Here is an 18,807-nt window from a genome sequence, read left to right on the forward strand (position 1 = left end):
AAACAAGAACTATGTTAAAATACACAGTAATTTCCTCTCACTGTTTATAATGGTGCAGGCAATGTTTCTGATGTTTGCAGGAGAGAAAAAAACCCACAAGATTCTTCAGTAAAGGTGCTGCTTCTGTAGATATAATTGGGTCTGAGACCTTCCCGTGCTCCTCCCATGTAACGGTTAAGCCTGAGGGATGCTATCCAGGGGTGATGCATTTACATAATCTTTTTCTCTCCTGTCAGTCTGTCACCAGGGAAATGATGGAGTACTGAACAAGGCTAGACAACTGTCATTAAAATATTGAGCAAGTGGGAGATAAAGAAATGTAATCATCCAATTTAAGCCTTAAGAACATCTTGAAATTTAAGAAGCTGAAACAGTTCCTGTAGTTTAAAACAAAGTATTTTCCAGGTAAATGAAAATGCTACAAAGGAATGAAAACATGGCACAGCCTCATCCAGAAGCTCAGAGCTTATTAAAGTTACTCCGGTCAGATTAAAGTCTTGCCTAGAAGGAAAAACAGTGAAGTCCTTGTTCAGGTATTACCATAAAATTCTATGATAAATATTTAGTAATTTCAGTAACAGTGTAGCATCCCTGACATCTTTTTATAGCAATGGGAAGATTCTCAAAGGACTGCTTCTTACACATTCCACGTTGATACAATTGCTTGGGGTATAGTTTTTGGTAGCTATCTTACTTCCAGAGGACAGCAGTGTAATGGACAATGTGGGGTGTTCCCTGTGCAGCCTCTTTCAGGAGACTTGCACAGTCATTTCAAAGGCTTTCATTGATATCATATTAGTTACATTATTTTAGGTTCTTTCACTCTAAAGAGGAAACTTTCAGCAGGTTTGTTCACTGCTTGTGTTAGTTACAGCAGTACTCAGATTCGTGACTTGATGGGTAGATACATGGCCCTTCTTCCTTACATTAGTTGTACCACTCAAAGCAGTACTATAAACATTTGCTTAAAGGTCTGACATCTCTGGAGCAAGGGATTACTTCAAGCCAGTGCCAAATAAAATCCTTCGGACTGCTCCTCAAATGCAGGCTGAGATGTATGTAAACGTGTAAGCAAGGCTCCTAGTTAGGTTCCTCAGGTCAGAATAAGCTGTTTTTCACAGGCCTTGTAAATAGCACTGCTTGCATTAAGAGACGGTTTGTTACATAACTGCACTACTAATTAGTTTTGTATTAGAAGTTCTAACTTGCATGGATCCTATTTTTGAGCCATAGAAGGGGAGAAAAAGAAAACAGCAATGCCAAAACGCCCCAACAACGTTGGGATTTGGGGTCTTACCTTTCTTTTGGAAGGGCTCTTTCCTTGTGGTGGCAGTCTACAGTGAGAAGCAATTGCTTCTCTCTCCAGATACTATTCCACGTGAACCCAACATCCTTCCTCCTCAGTAAAGTAACAGTCAAGCTGAAATTATTAACTTGAGAGAACACCTGCTGTATAATCGGACATTTTATAATCATGTTACGTTGTTATTTGTTTCTTCTGTAAATGATACTACATAAATAAATTCAAGCTTTTACTTTAGAAAATAATAATGCTACAGTGCTACATCTGCTGTGGAATGCAGCCTTAAGTGAGCAACACACTGAGCTCTAAGGATGCAACAGCATCTACCACAGTCACTCGGCTGCAAGTCTCTGGAGACACTCTGCTATCCTACAGTATATTTATTACCCATCTCCTCCCAAGACTGAGAATTGTGTGTGTATGTATCTTACTATAAATAAGAAATGAACACGCACTCACTGAGTTTTATAATGTTAAGGAATTTAATTGTTTAAAAATACTGCTACTGGCTGCTTCTATAAGAAATTTTTGTGGGGGTTTTGGGTTTTTTTTCCCCTTTTTTTTTTTTTTTTTTTTTTTTTGCTTTTTTGTTTGTTTTAAACACGTATAGTACTTTAAATCTTATATTGCACAGCACCACAAGAGATGCACCTGCACTGCTGGATTTCTGAAGACATTAAAAATCCTCTGAGCTTTCACAGAGGAAGAAGGCACAAAGCAGGCAGCATGTTCACCTTGTGAAAGGGTTCGAGGAAAAAGGCCACATGCAAAGAAAAGTGCAAGAGCATCTATTCCCAAATACAAAAAGCCATATACATGTTCAGGCTGAAAGTGGATTATACTTTATAGTATCAAACCTGGTAGTATATTTATAGTATTTCTAACACAGCTGATTACAGCCACCTGTAGGGCACCACATTTTGCCGTGGCCTTCTATCTAGTGAAAATGGAATGCGTTGACATGGGAAAAGAAAGCAATAGAGAAAGCTTTCACTTAAACATTAACAAAAAATAACACAACAGAACAGTTAAAATGTAAAGCAACATACAGTTCATTACGAGTCCAGAAGCCTTTCCTATTAGTTCAGTTCAACTCTAGTAGCCACTGTTGTTGCTCCTTGTAGGTTCTGAGCTATACAAACATAGTTTCCAGCATCTCTGGCTTCAAAATCCTCAATAACGAGAACACTCTTTGAGATTCTTGTGGTGTGTCCAGTTCCTCTGTTTATCAGTCTCCAGAAGTTTTGTATGATCACGGGCTTCTCCAGCTGTTTAAAGAGGAAAAATAAAAAAGCAAGAATATTTAGTGATGCTGCTCTATCAAACTCTCAGGTACAAAACACGATTCAAAGCTACTTGGGACTAAATAATTCCTCCTCTTCCAGTTTCAGAAGTGCTGTATGAAGTAACATACAAATAAACAATAACAATTCACAGCTGCTTCTAGGTTAGTTCTTGTGCTACACTTTCCAGAAGAACTGTATATAACATCAAAGCCAAAAATATGTATGAGGATACTCAGAAATATATTTCTACAATATTGTTTCATCTGTTCACAACGGGACATTTTTTCTACACGTGAATTCCTTTTTGGACTCTCTCTTACCTTTGCATTTGCAAAGGCCAAGAGAAGAGCAGCAGACCTAATGAGGCACTAAAGCTGTCTCTTTCCTTCCAGTCTCCATCGTGCATGTCAGCAGGTTTATCCGTGCTGCTTTGTCCTGTGCTAATACTGAGAAAAAGCCTTCTGCTTGGAAGCCAGCTCTTTGCACTTAATGAAATAGGTAGATCCACCACTTTCCCATACGGATCTACAAGGCTTAAGTTAATAGCAGCAAACAGTGAGTTAAGCACTTATCTAGAGCCAAAGCTACAACCTTGAATTCACAAAATGACCAGTACAGGAAAAGCTGCTGGTCTTGGTGAAGTTTAGGGATGAGTCACAATGCAGGCAGGCTTTGCCTGGTCAGTGGCTGATGTTTACAGCTAGCAACAACTACCTTTAAAAGAAGAAAACAAACAAACAAATGAAAAAACACAAAAAACCCCCACCACTTTTTAGCAAGGCACTAGCCTCCTGTTCCCAGTGTGAAAATCAAGCACTGCCTGCAACCAAGTACTGCTGCACACTGAAATTCAAGCCTAAGCTAGTCCCTGAATACAGCAAGGGGAACTTCCCTGACTGTATTAAAAGTGAAGGTAAACGCCATGCAAGGCAGATTCTGTTTGCCTGGCTGGGCTGCTGTTGGCCCAGTCTTCCTCAAATTAATTGCATCTGCTTTGAAGACAGTTTCAGGGAAGCATATGAAGGAGTGGATCGGTATGTGCTCCCTGCAGGCAAATGCAATTACCAGGGAGGGGCAAGAGAAAAAATACCTGAGGGGAAAAGTAAGAGGAATAAGTACGGGATTGAATGAGATGCAATAACTGAGCAGTTAGTTACTGCAGGAACTTCTCTCTACTGAAATTAGAGGGGTGGAACTGAGAAACTTTCTCAAAGTTATTTCTTTTGCACTGTGTCAGTACTAACTTACTAAGAAAAGTCTGCAACAAGCATTAAGTGCTGCTGCTTTGCCATTCACTTTGCTGGGGCAGAAAGCCAAGTGAGACTTTTCCCCCTGATACCCAGGCACAGCTGAAGCTGTTCCAGCAATGGATCGGCACACAGATCTGGTCCAGGCTGCACGACAGATGCAAGCCACGGGCCAAAGTCTGTCTCTCAACCCCTGTACATGGGTACAAGGGGAAGGTGCAGTCCTCTCCTGATGGCACACGTGCTGTGCACTGTGAGCATGGTATCTAGAGCAAACAAGGGAGGTAATTTACACGTTTAGCTGTCTGCGCTGAACCAGGGCTGGAAAGGCATTGCTGTAGTGTGTGCCAGCTCTGCATCACACTCGATAAGACCAGTGAGCCAGGACCAGGCAGCAACCACACCTGAACAGCTATTCAACTGAGAAAGGTATAAAAGCAGCAAGAGGTATAGAATGACAAAGGTCCAGAGTTTTAGGAGAGTAAATTGCTATGAAGACTCTCAGAAATAAGGCCACAAACACTGCAAGCTGTTGCTACATTTCGCTCAACATAATGCTGGAGGCTGAATACAGAGGATGACAGTGGGTGTTTAGCTAAAAATTAAATACTAAAAAACAAAAAAATCCACACAAACTATTGCTCATCATTTCCCTGGACCTGGATGCACTTTAGTTTTCTCCAGCATTTTACTTTTTACTTTGCCAACAGCTGCAAGTTTCTCTGGTTATTTAGATGCCTGCCTCTTTCCTTCCCAACTTCAAATGGACTCCAGACACAGGAACTCTTCTGCCAAACTCTTCCCACATTCCACCTTACCCATGCTCACCATATCACCCAATCCATGATCTTAGTTCTGAGCCTCTAACCAAGAGCACTGCTGCTTAAGTGAGCTGCCCTCACTTAAAGGAAGGGACAGGACAGGGAGCATAAATTAGTAACTGCTCGAATCCTTCTGTGTTGCTTCTAGGTTTCTCAGGGCTTTTCCCAAAAGGGAAGAGGGATGAAGTTTAAAAAGGATGTGCTGCTTCCTCCTGGCAGCATGCCTGTGCTAGCAAGAGGCAGACACCACAAGTGGAAAGAGCCTTCATTACACCAAATCTAGACAGTGACTAGCATCCAAAGTACTGCCTTTATGAAGAACAGAAGGGGTTTCAGCCAAGGCAGATCTCTCTTACCTCTTGCCCTGGGTACTGCCAGCTGAAGTTCACATCTACATCTGGCTCTCCGAGGACTGTGCAGACTATGTGGATGCCATCTCTGACTTTGGCTCTACCAGGTGATGCCACAATCGTGGCTGAGGGTGGGCCCCTGGGGACTGACAGAAGAACAGCATTAGGAAACAGGAAAGCACTTTCTGACATTAAATGACTAATAAGACATAGTAAGAGGCAAGCTGTGCATCAGTTTGCCCAATGAAACACGTAAGTGACGTACACCTGCAACTTTCCACACTACACTGGGAAACTTCTGAAGCTCATACCAACCAAATTTTATCACATTCAGTTCAGATGAAGATTTCAAAATGCAGGGACTAATTCACTCATCTTACACACCCAGTTTTTAAAACTTGTTTTCTAAACAAAGTCAGCAGAAGAAACAGGAGTCAATGTAAGTATATAGGAAACATCACCTTACCCTCCACATAGAGCAGGTGATACTTGATGGAAATCTGAGGAGCTCCCTGTGACTCTGCTTTGCAGTAGACAATACCTTTATGATCAAAAGTAGGGTGCTGGTAGACAAAGCCCTTCTTCGCATCATAAATAATATTATTTCCATCTGTTTCAATTTCTTCTGCTGGAAATTCCCTGTGTAGAGTAACTTTTGCTGAAGGAGTAGTAACACGGCACGGGATGACAGCAGGTTTATCTGGATTCAGGTAGACAATTTCAAAATAACTGGGAGTAGGTACAAAAAGTTCCTCTTTATCTACACAAAAGAGATGAAATAGTTAGGATAATGTTTAGATCTTGGTTTAACAGCAAGAAGAAAAAACGGGTAACATTAAAAATGAATGCAAAGCTTTTTGCTTCAAAGACACATGAAAAAAACACTTTCGAATCTTAGAGCGTGTATTTACACAGACTGCATTAAAAACATTAAACAGAAAAGAGAATCAAAGTGGTCCTTGCTGTAGCCAGACCTCTCAATCTTAAAAAAACCTTCAGAATTCTTTTTCAGTAAATATCCACTCATTTGGATCTACTGTTTTTCACTTGTCCACTTTTAAAAGGGTAGCATACACAAAAAATAAAAACCCACAAGGTAAGATGAGCACTACTGGAAAGACATACTTGGAGTAGCTATAGTCTTTTAATACACCTAATTTTAAATAAAATGTTTGATTTACTGCTTTGCCAAGTAACTGAAATATTTTGTGCTTTTAGATAGACATGTATAGAATATTTCCATCTTTGATTTACTCCTTATAAAGTTGAATTTCCTCTTTCTAGCTTAAGCATTTACCACAGTAACTTAACTGAGAAGTTTATTTCAGCCTTTTTGAAGGATTTATCCTTGAAAGTGAAGCACTTCTGATAAATGGCTTCAGCACAGCCTCATAGTCTTATTTAGATCCAAAACCTATTGCAAACAATCCTATCTTAATGCTTGGACTGGAATATTCACTAGTTAAGAACGTGTTAGCTTTAATCATGCAGCAAAGGTTGCCTTACCACTCTGAACTATTTCCATTAGAAGACCAAATTAACCATTTGATTTCCACTCTTTTGCACCAAGCAGCAGTAAACTGCACACGGTTATCTATTCTGTGATGACCTCATCCCCATTGTGCTGGGGATGCAGCCAATCTCAGGCTCAGCAGGGCAATACATCCATGTAGGGTGTTCTGCCTCTCAACATGCTACACAGATGCTGCAAAGAAATTGTGTCTTCACCAAGACTGACGAGGCCAAGATCTTAAATGAGCAGCGGGTAACTGGAAATATACAGGGGGAGGGAGAGAGTACATGGGGTGGCCCCAATATCATAACAAAACAAGTTTCCTACACCGAGTTATTTTCTTTATGAGGACACATTTTTAAAAGTTTCACTGATTCACTTTGTAGGAGGTTCTCAGCACGTCAGTATTTTCAAAGGTAATTGATTCTATTATCTCAGGCACGCATTTGGCATAATCCATAGGGAAAGTGGACTCACAAATCACACAAAGCTAGCAAATATCTGCAAACTTCACCAAAACTTTATTCCTTAACATCTGCTATTTAAAAAAAGACTAAAATTGTGGGGAAAAGCATCTTAACAGTGAAAAATTTGATATAGACTTATTCCTTGCTAGCAAACAAAACATTTTCACAGTATTGTATATTAATAATCCCCAAAATAATTAATTACCTGTGAAGAAGATGTACGTTGAACCCATTTTTGTTTCATCCTTCCTGCATTTGTTACCATTGCACAGCTGAAGCCAGCAGCTATATTCACCTGTGTCTGCTGCGGTGGAGTTTGTAAGGATCAGCTGACCATACTTGTCCAACTGCTTTATACTGGAGTGAAGAAAAACAAAAGGCAGAGACACACACAGGTGTGTTTCCTTGTATGTTTTTTGTCAGATCATTTCTACTTTTGATTTTTTCATTCCTGTTCTGCTACAGATTTTTCTCCTACAGAGTTCTGTTGTAGCTTCCCCCTTTGTTCCAGCAAAGACCTGCACGTGAACAGTTTTTATTTAAACTTCATGCATGAGCATCAGTAAGCTTTCATCACATATAGTTAACTCCTGAATTCATTCTGGAATCCCTGCTTTGAAAATGGGTTGTGACTGCCCTAGACAGTGTGTTCACATTGTTTCAGTTTGTCTAAATATATCCCATATTTTCACACTCCAAATCAAGCCACATGAATCACATTCCTCTCCTGATACCATTTACTTCAACTGCAGCATTGCTTCAGTAGCATACTACAAAAAAAAAAAAAAAAAGCAACAAACAAAAAAAAATAACCACTTCACCACTGGTGAGCAGCAGCCACTTTAATGACAGTTCCTTCAAAGATTTATGCCTTTTTCCAGCATGAACACTTTCCTGTCTAACACAGCAGTCTGGCTTCCCACTTGCACGCCCATCATGAAGACCTTCAATCTCAACTTATCTTGGCCTTGCCTCCTCCTCAGCCCCACTCCATCTCATTGCAATCCTGTCACCCTTGTCTACTTCAGAACATGGTATGGGTACTGCTGGAAGTATGCTGCCAGGGGCATGAGGCGACTACATGAAAAACCCAGCCACTTTTTCCTCCTTCTCCAAATATTTCTCTCACTGGATTGAAACTTGTAAATCAATTTGTACATACAGATAATGGCTGTTTCTAAGGGTCCTAACTATGAAATTAATTAGTCACAGTGTCACCTTGTTCTTACTTTTGTTTGCTTTCCTGGCTCTTTCTTGCAGACAGGCAGTGTCAGAGTTAGTAGCACGTGCTACACTGCCGTCTGATGCACTGCAAAAGCATTGGTCCCACAGCACAGGTGGTCTGGGGACCCTGTCAGGACAGATATGTGGCAGCACTGACACATTTCACCACAGCTCCAACCTGTAAAAATGTTATTTTCAACCAACTGCTTTACATGGTAGCAGAGCCAGAACACAAAGGCTTCTTGCTCTCCTTTCCATCTAGGGTCATTTCTGTTGTAATCAAGTCAGGAGAGATTTTCCCAGTTTTAGGTATTTAATAGTAAACTCCTTTTCTGAGTTTCAGGCTGGGTCTGGACACAGCTTGCATGAATTCCCAGCAGCTCCTGTGCTCTTGCTTAAGCTGTGGGCTCTCTCTCTCTGCTTACCATCCTATTTCTTTCTGTTCACGCAGCAGTTATTTTTTAAGGCAGATGCAGGACTTACTGAATCCTTTATTTGAGGGATTAGCAAACTTTAAAGGCATTTTTCTCCTCTAGGCCACCTTGTTATTGTGTAACTGCAGCACTACTGCAGACACGCTTGGCTCTACCACATGGGCTCTGCTTGGCTCACATCTTGACTGCGGGCAGCTTTCTGCTAACTGTTCACATTCACTTATCCAGAGGCTGCTGCTTTCAGCTGCACACAACACCTGACATTTCAAGCTCCCTGGGTGCTCTGCTAGGAGACCGCACTCACAGCTGGTATGTGTTAGCTAAGGCTCACATAACTCAGCATTCAGCCTTCAGCCAAGGCTGGGTGCTCAGAAATTAAAACACACCAAGTAAGCAACACAAACAGGGAGAATGACCTTTCCCACCAGAGCCTTCAGGCTCTTCACACTCATCCATCACATAGCAGTTTTGAGAGCTGCCTGAAAGAAGGAGGCAAAACATGCTTCCTATTTGCCAATGTCCTACATGACCTCATCTAATTCCCACTTTTTGAATTATGGAAAAGTAACATTTCCATTTTTAATATACGCACGCTACATTATGAACACCTTCAGCTCTTGGATAAGCATTGATCAATTCCTAATTGCACAAGACATTCTGTTGTGTATCATAGTCAAGCAGAAGAAAAGAGAAATCCAAGATGCGTCCTAGTCCCTATTACCTTTAGATCCACGGTTCACATTTCATAAGCTACATGGCCACATTGGCACAATATGTTCTGCAAGCACTAAAAGCAACATTATAGAGAACCCATTAGGCTAGAACATTTAGCCTCCAACCATTAATGCAGCCACTGAACTATGGCCTGAAATCCCAACAGACAAAAAAGAAAAAAACAAGGTCAGAGTTAATTGATTATTGTACAGCGTGTTCTGCTTAACTGAGAACAAGCTATCTGGTAATCAATGGAAATAACCCAGTGAGTACTTCCACAAACATGCACTAACATAACCTGGCAACTGAAAGAGTGGAAATGTTGAGGCTTGTGACATGGCCGTGCTAAGCAGACAAAACAGACTACATTGAGTAAGCCATAAATGGCAAATTCATCAACTGATCTACATTTCTTTCAGCTTTCAATTTCATTAGTATTTTAAATGATGATAAATTTTTTCTCAAAAGCCAAAGCTTTGCTCTGCTTCACATATCTCAAAGTAAAAATGAAACATTTTGAGACCATTCAAAGAAAGATAAAAAGCCTCATTCAAAATCATTTTCCATACATTCACCTTATTAAGCTTTAGTTATTTTAAGTTCAAAAGACCTTTGCCAGAAATGCTGTGACAAGTTTAAAAGCAAGAAAAAGCTAAAGGAAGCCAAAACATAGCATGCATACTAGTGAGCATCTAGCTGCACTGGTACTGCCACAATGGAGCTATCTAAAACATAGGGAGAGGGACAGAACATCCTTACTGCTCGAGGTAAGAAGCAGAGCCTGTCAGCTTACAGACTTCAGAGCACGTGAAATGAGTGACATTCAGACACAGATAGGTTCTCACTGCCTAAGTGGTTTGTTGTCTCAATTTACAGCACCGCAGCTCTACCCTGCAGTTTCCTCAATACCTGTGAAAGCACTCCTGCCTGTGTACCAATATGCACACTATACATACCCACCTCTGCCCCAGCTTCCTTCTAAGGGTGAGATAGACTTAGAAATGGGAACCATGACCACCACTCACGTGGCGCTCCCTTTCAGTATGAAAGCGAATCCCTAACAGTACGGCCGGGCCCGTACCGCGGCTGACGTGTGCCACCTGCTGGAGTAATAGAATGGCTTCGGTTGGAGGCCCCACAGATCATCCAGTTCCAACCCCCTGCCGTGGGCAGGGCTGCCCCCCACAACAGCTCAAGTTGCCCAGAGCCTCATCCAACCTGGACTCAAGCGCTTCCAGAGATGGGGAATCCACAACTCTCTGGGCAGCTGAGCCACTGCCTCACCACTCTCAGTAAAAAATTCCTTCCTCTCACCTAACCTAAATCTACTCCCTTTTGAGTTTACAGGCATTTTCCCTTGTCCTATCAGAGAAAAATATATCAAATATATTTTTAAAATCTATTCTGAATAAAATATTGTTTATTGTAAATGAAAACACAGTTGTTCAAATTATTCAGATCTTTGGAGAGACACTGCCACAATAAGCCCTTAGCAGAACTAGGCTTGTTTCAACTTCTCACACTAAAGAGGCTTATTCAGACAGTTTATTCTGGAACTCCTTAGCTGCCAGGAAACAAGTAAATATACAATCAAGAGGAGAATCAGCTCATGAATTTCAAAAGGATGTTACAGACCACAGGGTATACCTGTCAATTTTCAACCTCATTCTTTGAAAAGCAAAGTGAAAGTAATTAACTGTGACTTAAAGGTAGCTTCACGATTATAAGGAAGTGGAATTTATCATAGAGATTTTACTTAGAACTCCTAAACTTTTTTTTTTTAAAGCTAAATTCTACTTAATTTAGGAACAAAATGACAGTAGAACTTGCACACACTAATACCTCTGCTTTTATCTAATAAGGTAAGCACTTTCCCAGGGTATTGTCCAGGGTGCTCCTTAGTATCTCAACTACTTGTTCTTTGAAAATATCTGAAGATAAATCTCCATAAAACAAGCAGGGAAAATGAGCTCTTCTCTTGGCAAAATAAGTGCTAATGGCAGATATCCCTGAACTCCTTTACACAGCCTTCCTCTTTCAAATACAGAATGAGAATATTACATTCAATCTACTCTTAGCTATGCATATACTAAGCTCCAGAACTGGGAAGGTCAACAAACACATGGTTTTGGAGATGGTTATATCAATGGGACACCTTTGCTCCTCCACCTACTCTCACAACTGTTTATGCAGCATCTATTAAGATGTCACTAGATGAAAGAAAAATCCTTCCTAAACCCAAGGTGACTACCTTCAGCATTAAGCTCTGTTGCACTTCTGCAGTGTGAATCTTGCAGCCCCCTCCGCACTCAAGTATAACTTTGATAGAAAGGGAAACACTAGCCTCACTTGCTTCTTAGAGAAGTACATTTTTTGTTTTGCAACCTGAGAGACATGGGTTTGAACTCCTTCAGGAAATTAATCCTTTTGTCTTAACTGACATCTACATTAGCAACAACCCAACAGCAGCAGGTCTCTGCAGAACATCAGAATTGGCAGTCAGTCCCCGACACCCACCCTCAGACATTTCAGGGTTTTTATTTCAGCCTCACTCTTATGTGGTTCTGTTAGTGGCTGGAACATACTGGTGTCCCTCTGGACCACATCTTCTATTTTAGATTCATCTGAAGGAAACCCAGTTCACATGCAACACGACTATTCCACAGTGTGCATCCCAGGGCAGTAACAGGAGGACCAAAAGACACTTACCCTTTGCTACAGACAAGAAACCACTAGGTGAACCTTAAGTTTGTTGTTTGTTTTTGTGTTTGTTTTTTTTCCCCCCAAAATATGGAAAATACCTTACCTGAGTCTGGAGTCTTTAAAAGTGTCCAAGTATGAAGGATAGCTCCAAGTCACATTACTCCCCTTACATCGCAGTTCTATGCTTTGTCCTGCAGACAGGCTTAAAGTGGCAGTTAATTTCTGGAAACGGCCTTTATCCATCACCTGCATCAGGATGGACTGGGACTTGGAGGAGTCAACAGGTTCCCTTTCCTTCATTTTTGGGCCTTTGGGTTTTACTTTTTTGTTGATAGGCTTGATTTTGTTTTCCCCTGGTTCCTTTGGACGCTTACTTTTTGCAGACTGTCCAATAACTGATAAAATAAGGAAAAGGCAGCAATGTTACCAATTAGAAAAAAAAAAGCCTTCTTGCAAATCATTTTTTCTTTATTATCACAGAGAATAACTAATGTTCTGTTCTTCCTATAAAGGATTCATAAAAAAGAGAAAGAGTTAATTTCCATAAGTTTCTGAGGTCTCTGACATGACTCATTTCCCTGGACAGAAAAAAAAAAAAAAAAGAGCTTTCAACAACACTTGGAAAATCTATACTTGTAGGTCATATAAACAGGCAAATATGTAAGGCATGAGAACTTTGCAGATGGGAAGGGAAAGGAATACATTATTTTTCTCTCTACTAACTTTTGTCTTTGCTATCTTATATCACTGCCATTTACTGTGCAACATTACACAAGTGCTCTGTCTCTATACCTATGGCTACAAACCCATCAGTGCTGTATAACCTTTTATAACCACTGTGCTGCTCTAAGAGAGACGTAGAAAAAAGATGGGAAGTACAGAAGCTAATGGTGACTCTTACAATGCTAGTAATAATGCAGGTCTTTTTTCATTTACGTTATGTACTGTGAAAATACAAATAGTACTTAAGTCACCTGAAAGTAGTATTTAATTAATCACATCTCTATAACGGCCATTTACCTCTACTGAGCAGATGGAAACAGAAGCAGAAGAGATTCCATTACCTGCCAGAGGCAACAGCAGCCTTTTAAAACAAACCAAAGGAAATGGAAAAGTGAGCTATCTTAAACTGATTCACACAAAATTATCATTGATGTCTTAAAGTCTAATTTTTAACAGGGATTTCAGCTGTCTCTGGGTTGAAAATTAATGGTGAGTAAAAATCATCTCTTCAAACCAATGAATTCTGGAACTCCTCCAATCAGCTGAAGTGCTTCAGCAAAGCTAACCAATGACTAAATAGTGAATAAAGATTCCTTTTGTCACATGCAAGTCCCTTCAAAAAGCACCACTGCAAAACACTTCTGAGAGGAAAGCAAGAAAAACCAAATATTTAACAACAGAACTGCATCTCTCGGAGTCTCAGCTGGGTGTTAGGCAAGAGGACAGAAAGGATCACTTCTCAGAGGACCAGTTACTCCTACACATATCCATGTGAATAAATGTTTCCTAAGCACACACAACTCCAGTTTCACCTCTTTGGCCTACAAGTCTCTATGCTCTGTTTGTAAGCCCATGTATTGCTTTTAACTTTTCTGGAAAAGCATAAGCTCACCAAGTGATCCCAAAAGTTCCTGTCCAAAAGGATCTGTGATGAATGCTGCAGTTGCTTAAAGGGTGCACTTGTGCAGTGCAGTGACTTATCTCAGAGGCTTACTCACAGCTGTTAGCTGTTCCCACCACGTGCCACATGCACATAAGCCTTAAAAAGAAAAGAAAAAGGAAAAGAAAGGAAAAAGAAAAATAAAAAAAGTGGAGAGAACAGTCTTTAAAATCTCAGTCATTAAAATACCTAAGGAAATGAATAATGAAGATTTTTCATGCTGTAACTGACAGCAGGAAGCAAAATCTTTTATGAGATGAGCCTAAAACTGATATTTTGGGCAGAAAGACTCTACAATCTATGCCTGGCAGCTAGTTCACACTGAATACAGTTTTTTCCATACTAAGTACTCTGGCATTTTATTATAAAAATCAAACAAAAAGCCCACTATGAATTAAAGTCAGCCTCACTGTGTGCTGATTAACATGGGTTACAGCTGGTACTGGCTGCACTATCGGCAGCACCTGTACCTTTGCAGCACAGCAGTGTGCTTCAAGCAAGTCCCTTCTGAACTGCTACATCCCCACTCTATTTGATAGTTCTTGGCACAGAACCCGTGCATAAGAAAAGTATTTAAACTCCATCACCACTGTGTAAGGGAAAGAAGGCAAAAGCAGGCTGCACACCAGGTTCAAGCACATTCTTTGTCGATTTGATCTGAAGCAACTTGCTTGGAAAATTAATGAGATGTCCTCTAATGATTCCTCCAAAGAGAAAGAATCTGCCTCAGAGATGTTATTCCAGTGCCCAGTAAGACACTGCACTTTCCAGTTTGTGTTTATTATACCAGCATTTTCCAGTAACATTCCAGACACCACTACAGAGAACACAGATGCATACATACAGACAATTAGTGTGTAATTTACAGGTTTTTTTGCTCCTGTAGGGGTTCTTTCCTCTTGCCCATTCCTAAGAGGCCCACAAAGCTCATGGCTGTCTCTTCCTGCCCCACTGCAGCACATCAGGAGAACAGGATTTATGGTTGCTTTTTATCCCTTTTGCAAGTTGTTTCTCAAACTTTTGTCTGCTCTATTCTGGTTTTTATATTTAACTCAGATGTGTGTTAAGAAGCCTCTTCATCTTAAGTAATTCCCCCTTCTCAAATTAAATGCAACAGTTCGCTCTTTGGCTTTTATTATTCCTGCAAGAATATTAAAACTACAGCCTGGCTGCTCTAAAGCAACATCTGCATCCAATCATGAGCGCTGCTCAGGAACAAGTCAGGAGCTGCTGCTCTTCTCCAAGCAGCTGCCCTAAGAGCCCACCACTTGTGGCATCTGGCTGATCACACTCAGCATCACAACACAATGCAGGCAAGCCAGCCTGCACCAGTAACTCTCGTGCTGCTATCTGCGGCCCTTGCTGTTCAATTTCCCCTAACGATCAGCCATACCCTTGGCCACACTACATTGTCTTCCCTTCATAGTGCTGCTATCTTGGTTCAGATGGCTTTTACTGACAAAGCTCACCAGGGATTACAGCAGTCTTCAAATCAAGCTGCCATTTCTCCCTCAGGGCAAGCTCCTTCCTCTCCCCTGTGCAATTTGTGCCCTGGTGTTCAAGGCCCCAGATCAGCATTCTCATTCCAAGCAGTGCATTCCATTTCCCCACAGCACTTCTCGAAACACACAAACTTTGTTTCTGTCTCTTTATTTTAACATTAATTAGATTAGCCTATTTGTCAGCATTCCATTGTCATGCTGTTCTGCCAACCTCCATTCCTACATGTGCTTGATGATACACTGTCCTCGTAGCATCACCCCACAGAAATGCAGTCCTCTTCCACACCTGACACTGCCGCTACAAAATCGTTAAAGGCTTGCTTATGAAAGTTCCAATTCTGAGTGCCAGAAGCCTGGTTTCAATTTTCTTTAGATGAAGTTTTTCCTTTCCACACAGGCTTCCTCTGTTCCACATGTTTAGGATCACTGAGAGCTAGAGAAAATACTTTCCTCCTATTCCACTCTCCCCAGAACATCCAGACTCTGCCTTTCTCATCTAGTGTTTCCCTGCAGGTGACAAGAGGACATTTCAGGAAGCACCATCATCACCGGGGGCTTTGTTTTCCCATGCTGAAGCTTTGGTTCTCTTCTGCACGTCCCTGAGATGTGAGCTTCCATGCAAGCCACAGCCATGCTCCTCCCTGGCTCTCCTTTGGAGTCTGTTTCAACACCCACCATTGCCACTGCTTCCTGCGCCTCGTAATCTGTCCCCTCTCAAAGCTGGGCCATATCTCAATGTGCCCTTTAATGACATTAACTAGTACAGTAGTCTGTCACATAAGGTAAAGGGAACAGGCTACCAAAGTCACCTGGAAACAAAGAACCCACCACAGAGTCCTCCATTCATACACCCAAACTACAGGACTTGCCTAGGGAAGGAACAAACTCAACTAGTCCATTTACACAGCTATGGTGGTCTTTGTGACCATAATTAAGAGAATGGAACAGGCTAGACACAGCTCTGCTTGTGACGCCCTAGAGCAGGCACATCCAGCCCGCAGACAGCATGTGGCACAGCCCGGCCCTGCCTGCTCCACACCACCACAGCAATGCACAACCATCGCTCAGCAGCAGCAAGACATCGCAACTATTAACACTGCCTGAGCTGAAACCAGGGTATGGGGTGGCTGCACTGCTAGCTAGACTTAAAACAAATAAGTGAATGTATTTTGATACGTTGGCTAAACACAGACCTGTGAACAGCAAAAAATGTATAGCTGTACTTTTCATTTTCATAAAGAAACTTAACAGTAGGTTTAAAGAATGAAAAAACCCTTTTTTTCCCACATATTTGCAACTCCATTTTCAGTTGACATAAATACAATACCTGCAAGTTTTCAAAGAGAATATATAAGGTTGCAATCAGATATTCAACACAAAAATCATATCATGCCTCTACTACACTTCTATAAGCCCTCTCTCTCCAAAGAAAGATAACTGTTGGTCCACAGTTGTGCCTTATTCGTGTCACCACTTCTTGGCAGTAGGTATATTTGTGATCAACTGCTTTAAGGGATGAAGCACAGATCAGTACAATTTTATCAAAAAAATCTGAGTAACACCCTGTGAGATCACTAAGAACTGCAACTGCTTGCATCGAATCAGACAAATACATTAGTTTCACAATATGAAAGTAAAATATCCAAACCGCTTTGGTGAGGGGTTTTTCTTGTTGGTTTTTTGTTGTTGTTGTTGTTGTTGTTTGTTTTGTTTTGCATATTTCGTATTTTACACATGGTCCAAGACAATTCCTCTTCACTCAACATGGCCAAGGTAAGTCAAAGGGCTAGACACCAATCATCTACAGAAAACTTGTCATCCAAGTCTGCAGACGATGTAGAGGAACATATTTCACCGTTCGTAAGCTACTACCAGCTAAGTCAGGACTGTTATTCTGACATCAGAATCCCTCATCTAAACTTGATTACACATACCACGTTACTTGCTCACATAGGTCAGTCTCCGGATGACGCAGCAGGAAGCACACAGCTGAACCTCACTACAAAGCAGAAGAACTAAGAAAGCAAGCCTGGAAGATCTTTAGCCCAAGCCGCAACTCTCTTGTTGTTCTGGGTTTTTGTTGCCTACTTCTTAAATGGAAAACACTTTTCTTGATGTGGCAACACCCACTGACCATCTTTAAGTCAAAATCCTCTTCTACACCACACTAATACAGCAACTTCTTGTCTGGAATGTAATTCCTTCACAGTCTTAAGAAAAAAATAATCTGGAAAGGACTCCTAAAAGCCTTTCCTACCCCAGCTCGGTTGCTCTGGACACTGTGAATGCCTCACAGTTCAGAGATACTACAGCCTCCCCAGGCAGTGCTTAACAGCTCTTGGGTTGATGTATCTTTATGTCCTTACAGTAAATTTAGCCCACATTCCCCGGGCCACTTGAGGGACTTGCCTCTTTTCCTTTCTCTTTGCACGTCAGAACCCAGACCTCTCTGCAGACCTCCAGTTTCAAGGGGGCCCTGACCTCACCCCCAGAGCTCTCCTTGGCAACATACTGCAGATGGCAGCAGAAGGGGACAGTACCTGTTTTCCCTCTCCATCCCACCAATACATAACAGCTGGCAGCTTCAGAAGAGGATAAGCCACTGGCCAGAGCCACATTGTGAATTGCAGGGAATTATCTAAGTTCTCCAGATGTCAAAGTCAAAATAAGCCAAGGCTTGGTTAGGAGCTTCCATCCCCAGCCAAAAGCTAACCCCTGCCCTGCCAAGAACTCATTGTGACCTGATGCTGTGTTAAGAAAGTCTAATCATTCCTACTAAAAGATCAACCGTGCACAAAACCCACACAAACTGGAATAAATAAATAAAAAAAGTCACAACTGCTCCCTGACAGACACGAAGCACCCCTTGCTCCATCCTCCACCGCCAGCACCAGGCGAGACCCAACTCCCAGCTGCACCGAGAGCCCCTCAAGGCACTGCGGGGTGGCAGCTGCTCCCCGGCGCAGGGACCCGAGCGCCGGCTTTGAGCGACGTGTGAGAGACGCGGAGGCAGCGGAGGGGCAGAGAGCGGAGGGGCTGCGGCTGTTCCTGCGACGCCTCCCGCCATCTCCACCCGAATTCCCGGCCCCGAACAAACCGCGTCTCCTGCCAGCAGCATCGGTTCTCCGGCAGCCGGCGGGACGCAGCCCGCCCGACCCCGCCATGCAGGACGGGAGCCCCCGCACCCCGAGATGGCCGCCAGCCCCCGACGTGGCGGGGGCGGCGGACCTGGGAGGGGCACGGGGGGGGGGGGGGGGGGGGGGGTGAGGGTGTCGCGGCGGCTCACCGTGCGGCAGCGTCTCCTGCAGCAGCAGCAGGCTGAGCAGCACCAACAACCGCATGGCGAGAGCGGCCGGAGCGCCGGGCTGAGGCGGGGCGGGAGCGGCGGTGGCCCCGCGGCGGGGAGGAGCATGCCGGTGCCGGGAGCGGGGGCCTCGGACCCGGAGCTGCCCGCGTCGGGCGCGCCCGTCTCGGCTCCACGGCCCCGGCGCGGCGATGGGGGTTCTCCTCTGAGGAAGGGAGGGAGAGCGGGTCTCGCGCGAGGTAGCTCGCCAATGCCGCTTGCGGTTCTTGCCGGCTG

General features: G+C 42.6%; 1 protein-coding gene across 1 annotated transcript; it reads right to left on the reverse strand.

Moving 5' to 3' along the window:
- Window positions 1–1,254: 1,254 nt before the first annotated feature.
- PDGFRL (platelet derived growth factor receptor like) lies at window positions 1,255–18,597 on the reverse strand. The gene is made up of 6 exons (XM_065736991.1): window positions 18,514–18,597; window positions 12,166–12,457; window positions 7,193–7,344; window positions 5,474–5,767; window positions 5,014–5,153; window positions 1,255–2,571 (listed from the first exon to the last, which is right to left on the reverse strand). The coding sequence occupies exons 1-6, from the start codon at window positions 18,566–18,568 to the stop codon at window positions 2,383–2,385; spliced, it is 1,122 nt and encodes a 373-aa protein (XP_065593063.1). The 5' UTR covers window positions 18,569–18,597; the 3' UTR covers window positions 1,255–2,382.
- Between the last annotated feature and the right edge of the window lie 210 nt (window positions 18,598–18,807).

This window comes from Cyrtonyx montezumae, unplaced genomic scaffold (assembly GCF_038088225.1).
Source record: "Cyrtonyx montezumae isolate F1298 unplaced genomic scaffold, pur_monq_1.0 scaffold_2, whole genome shotgun sequence".
Classification (NCBI taxonomy): domain Eukaryota; kingdom Metazoa; phylum Chordata; class Aves; order Galliformes; family Odontophoridae; genus Cyrtonyx; species Cyrtonyx montezumae.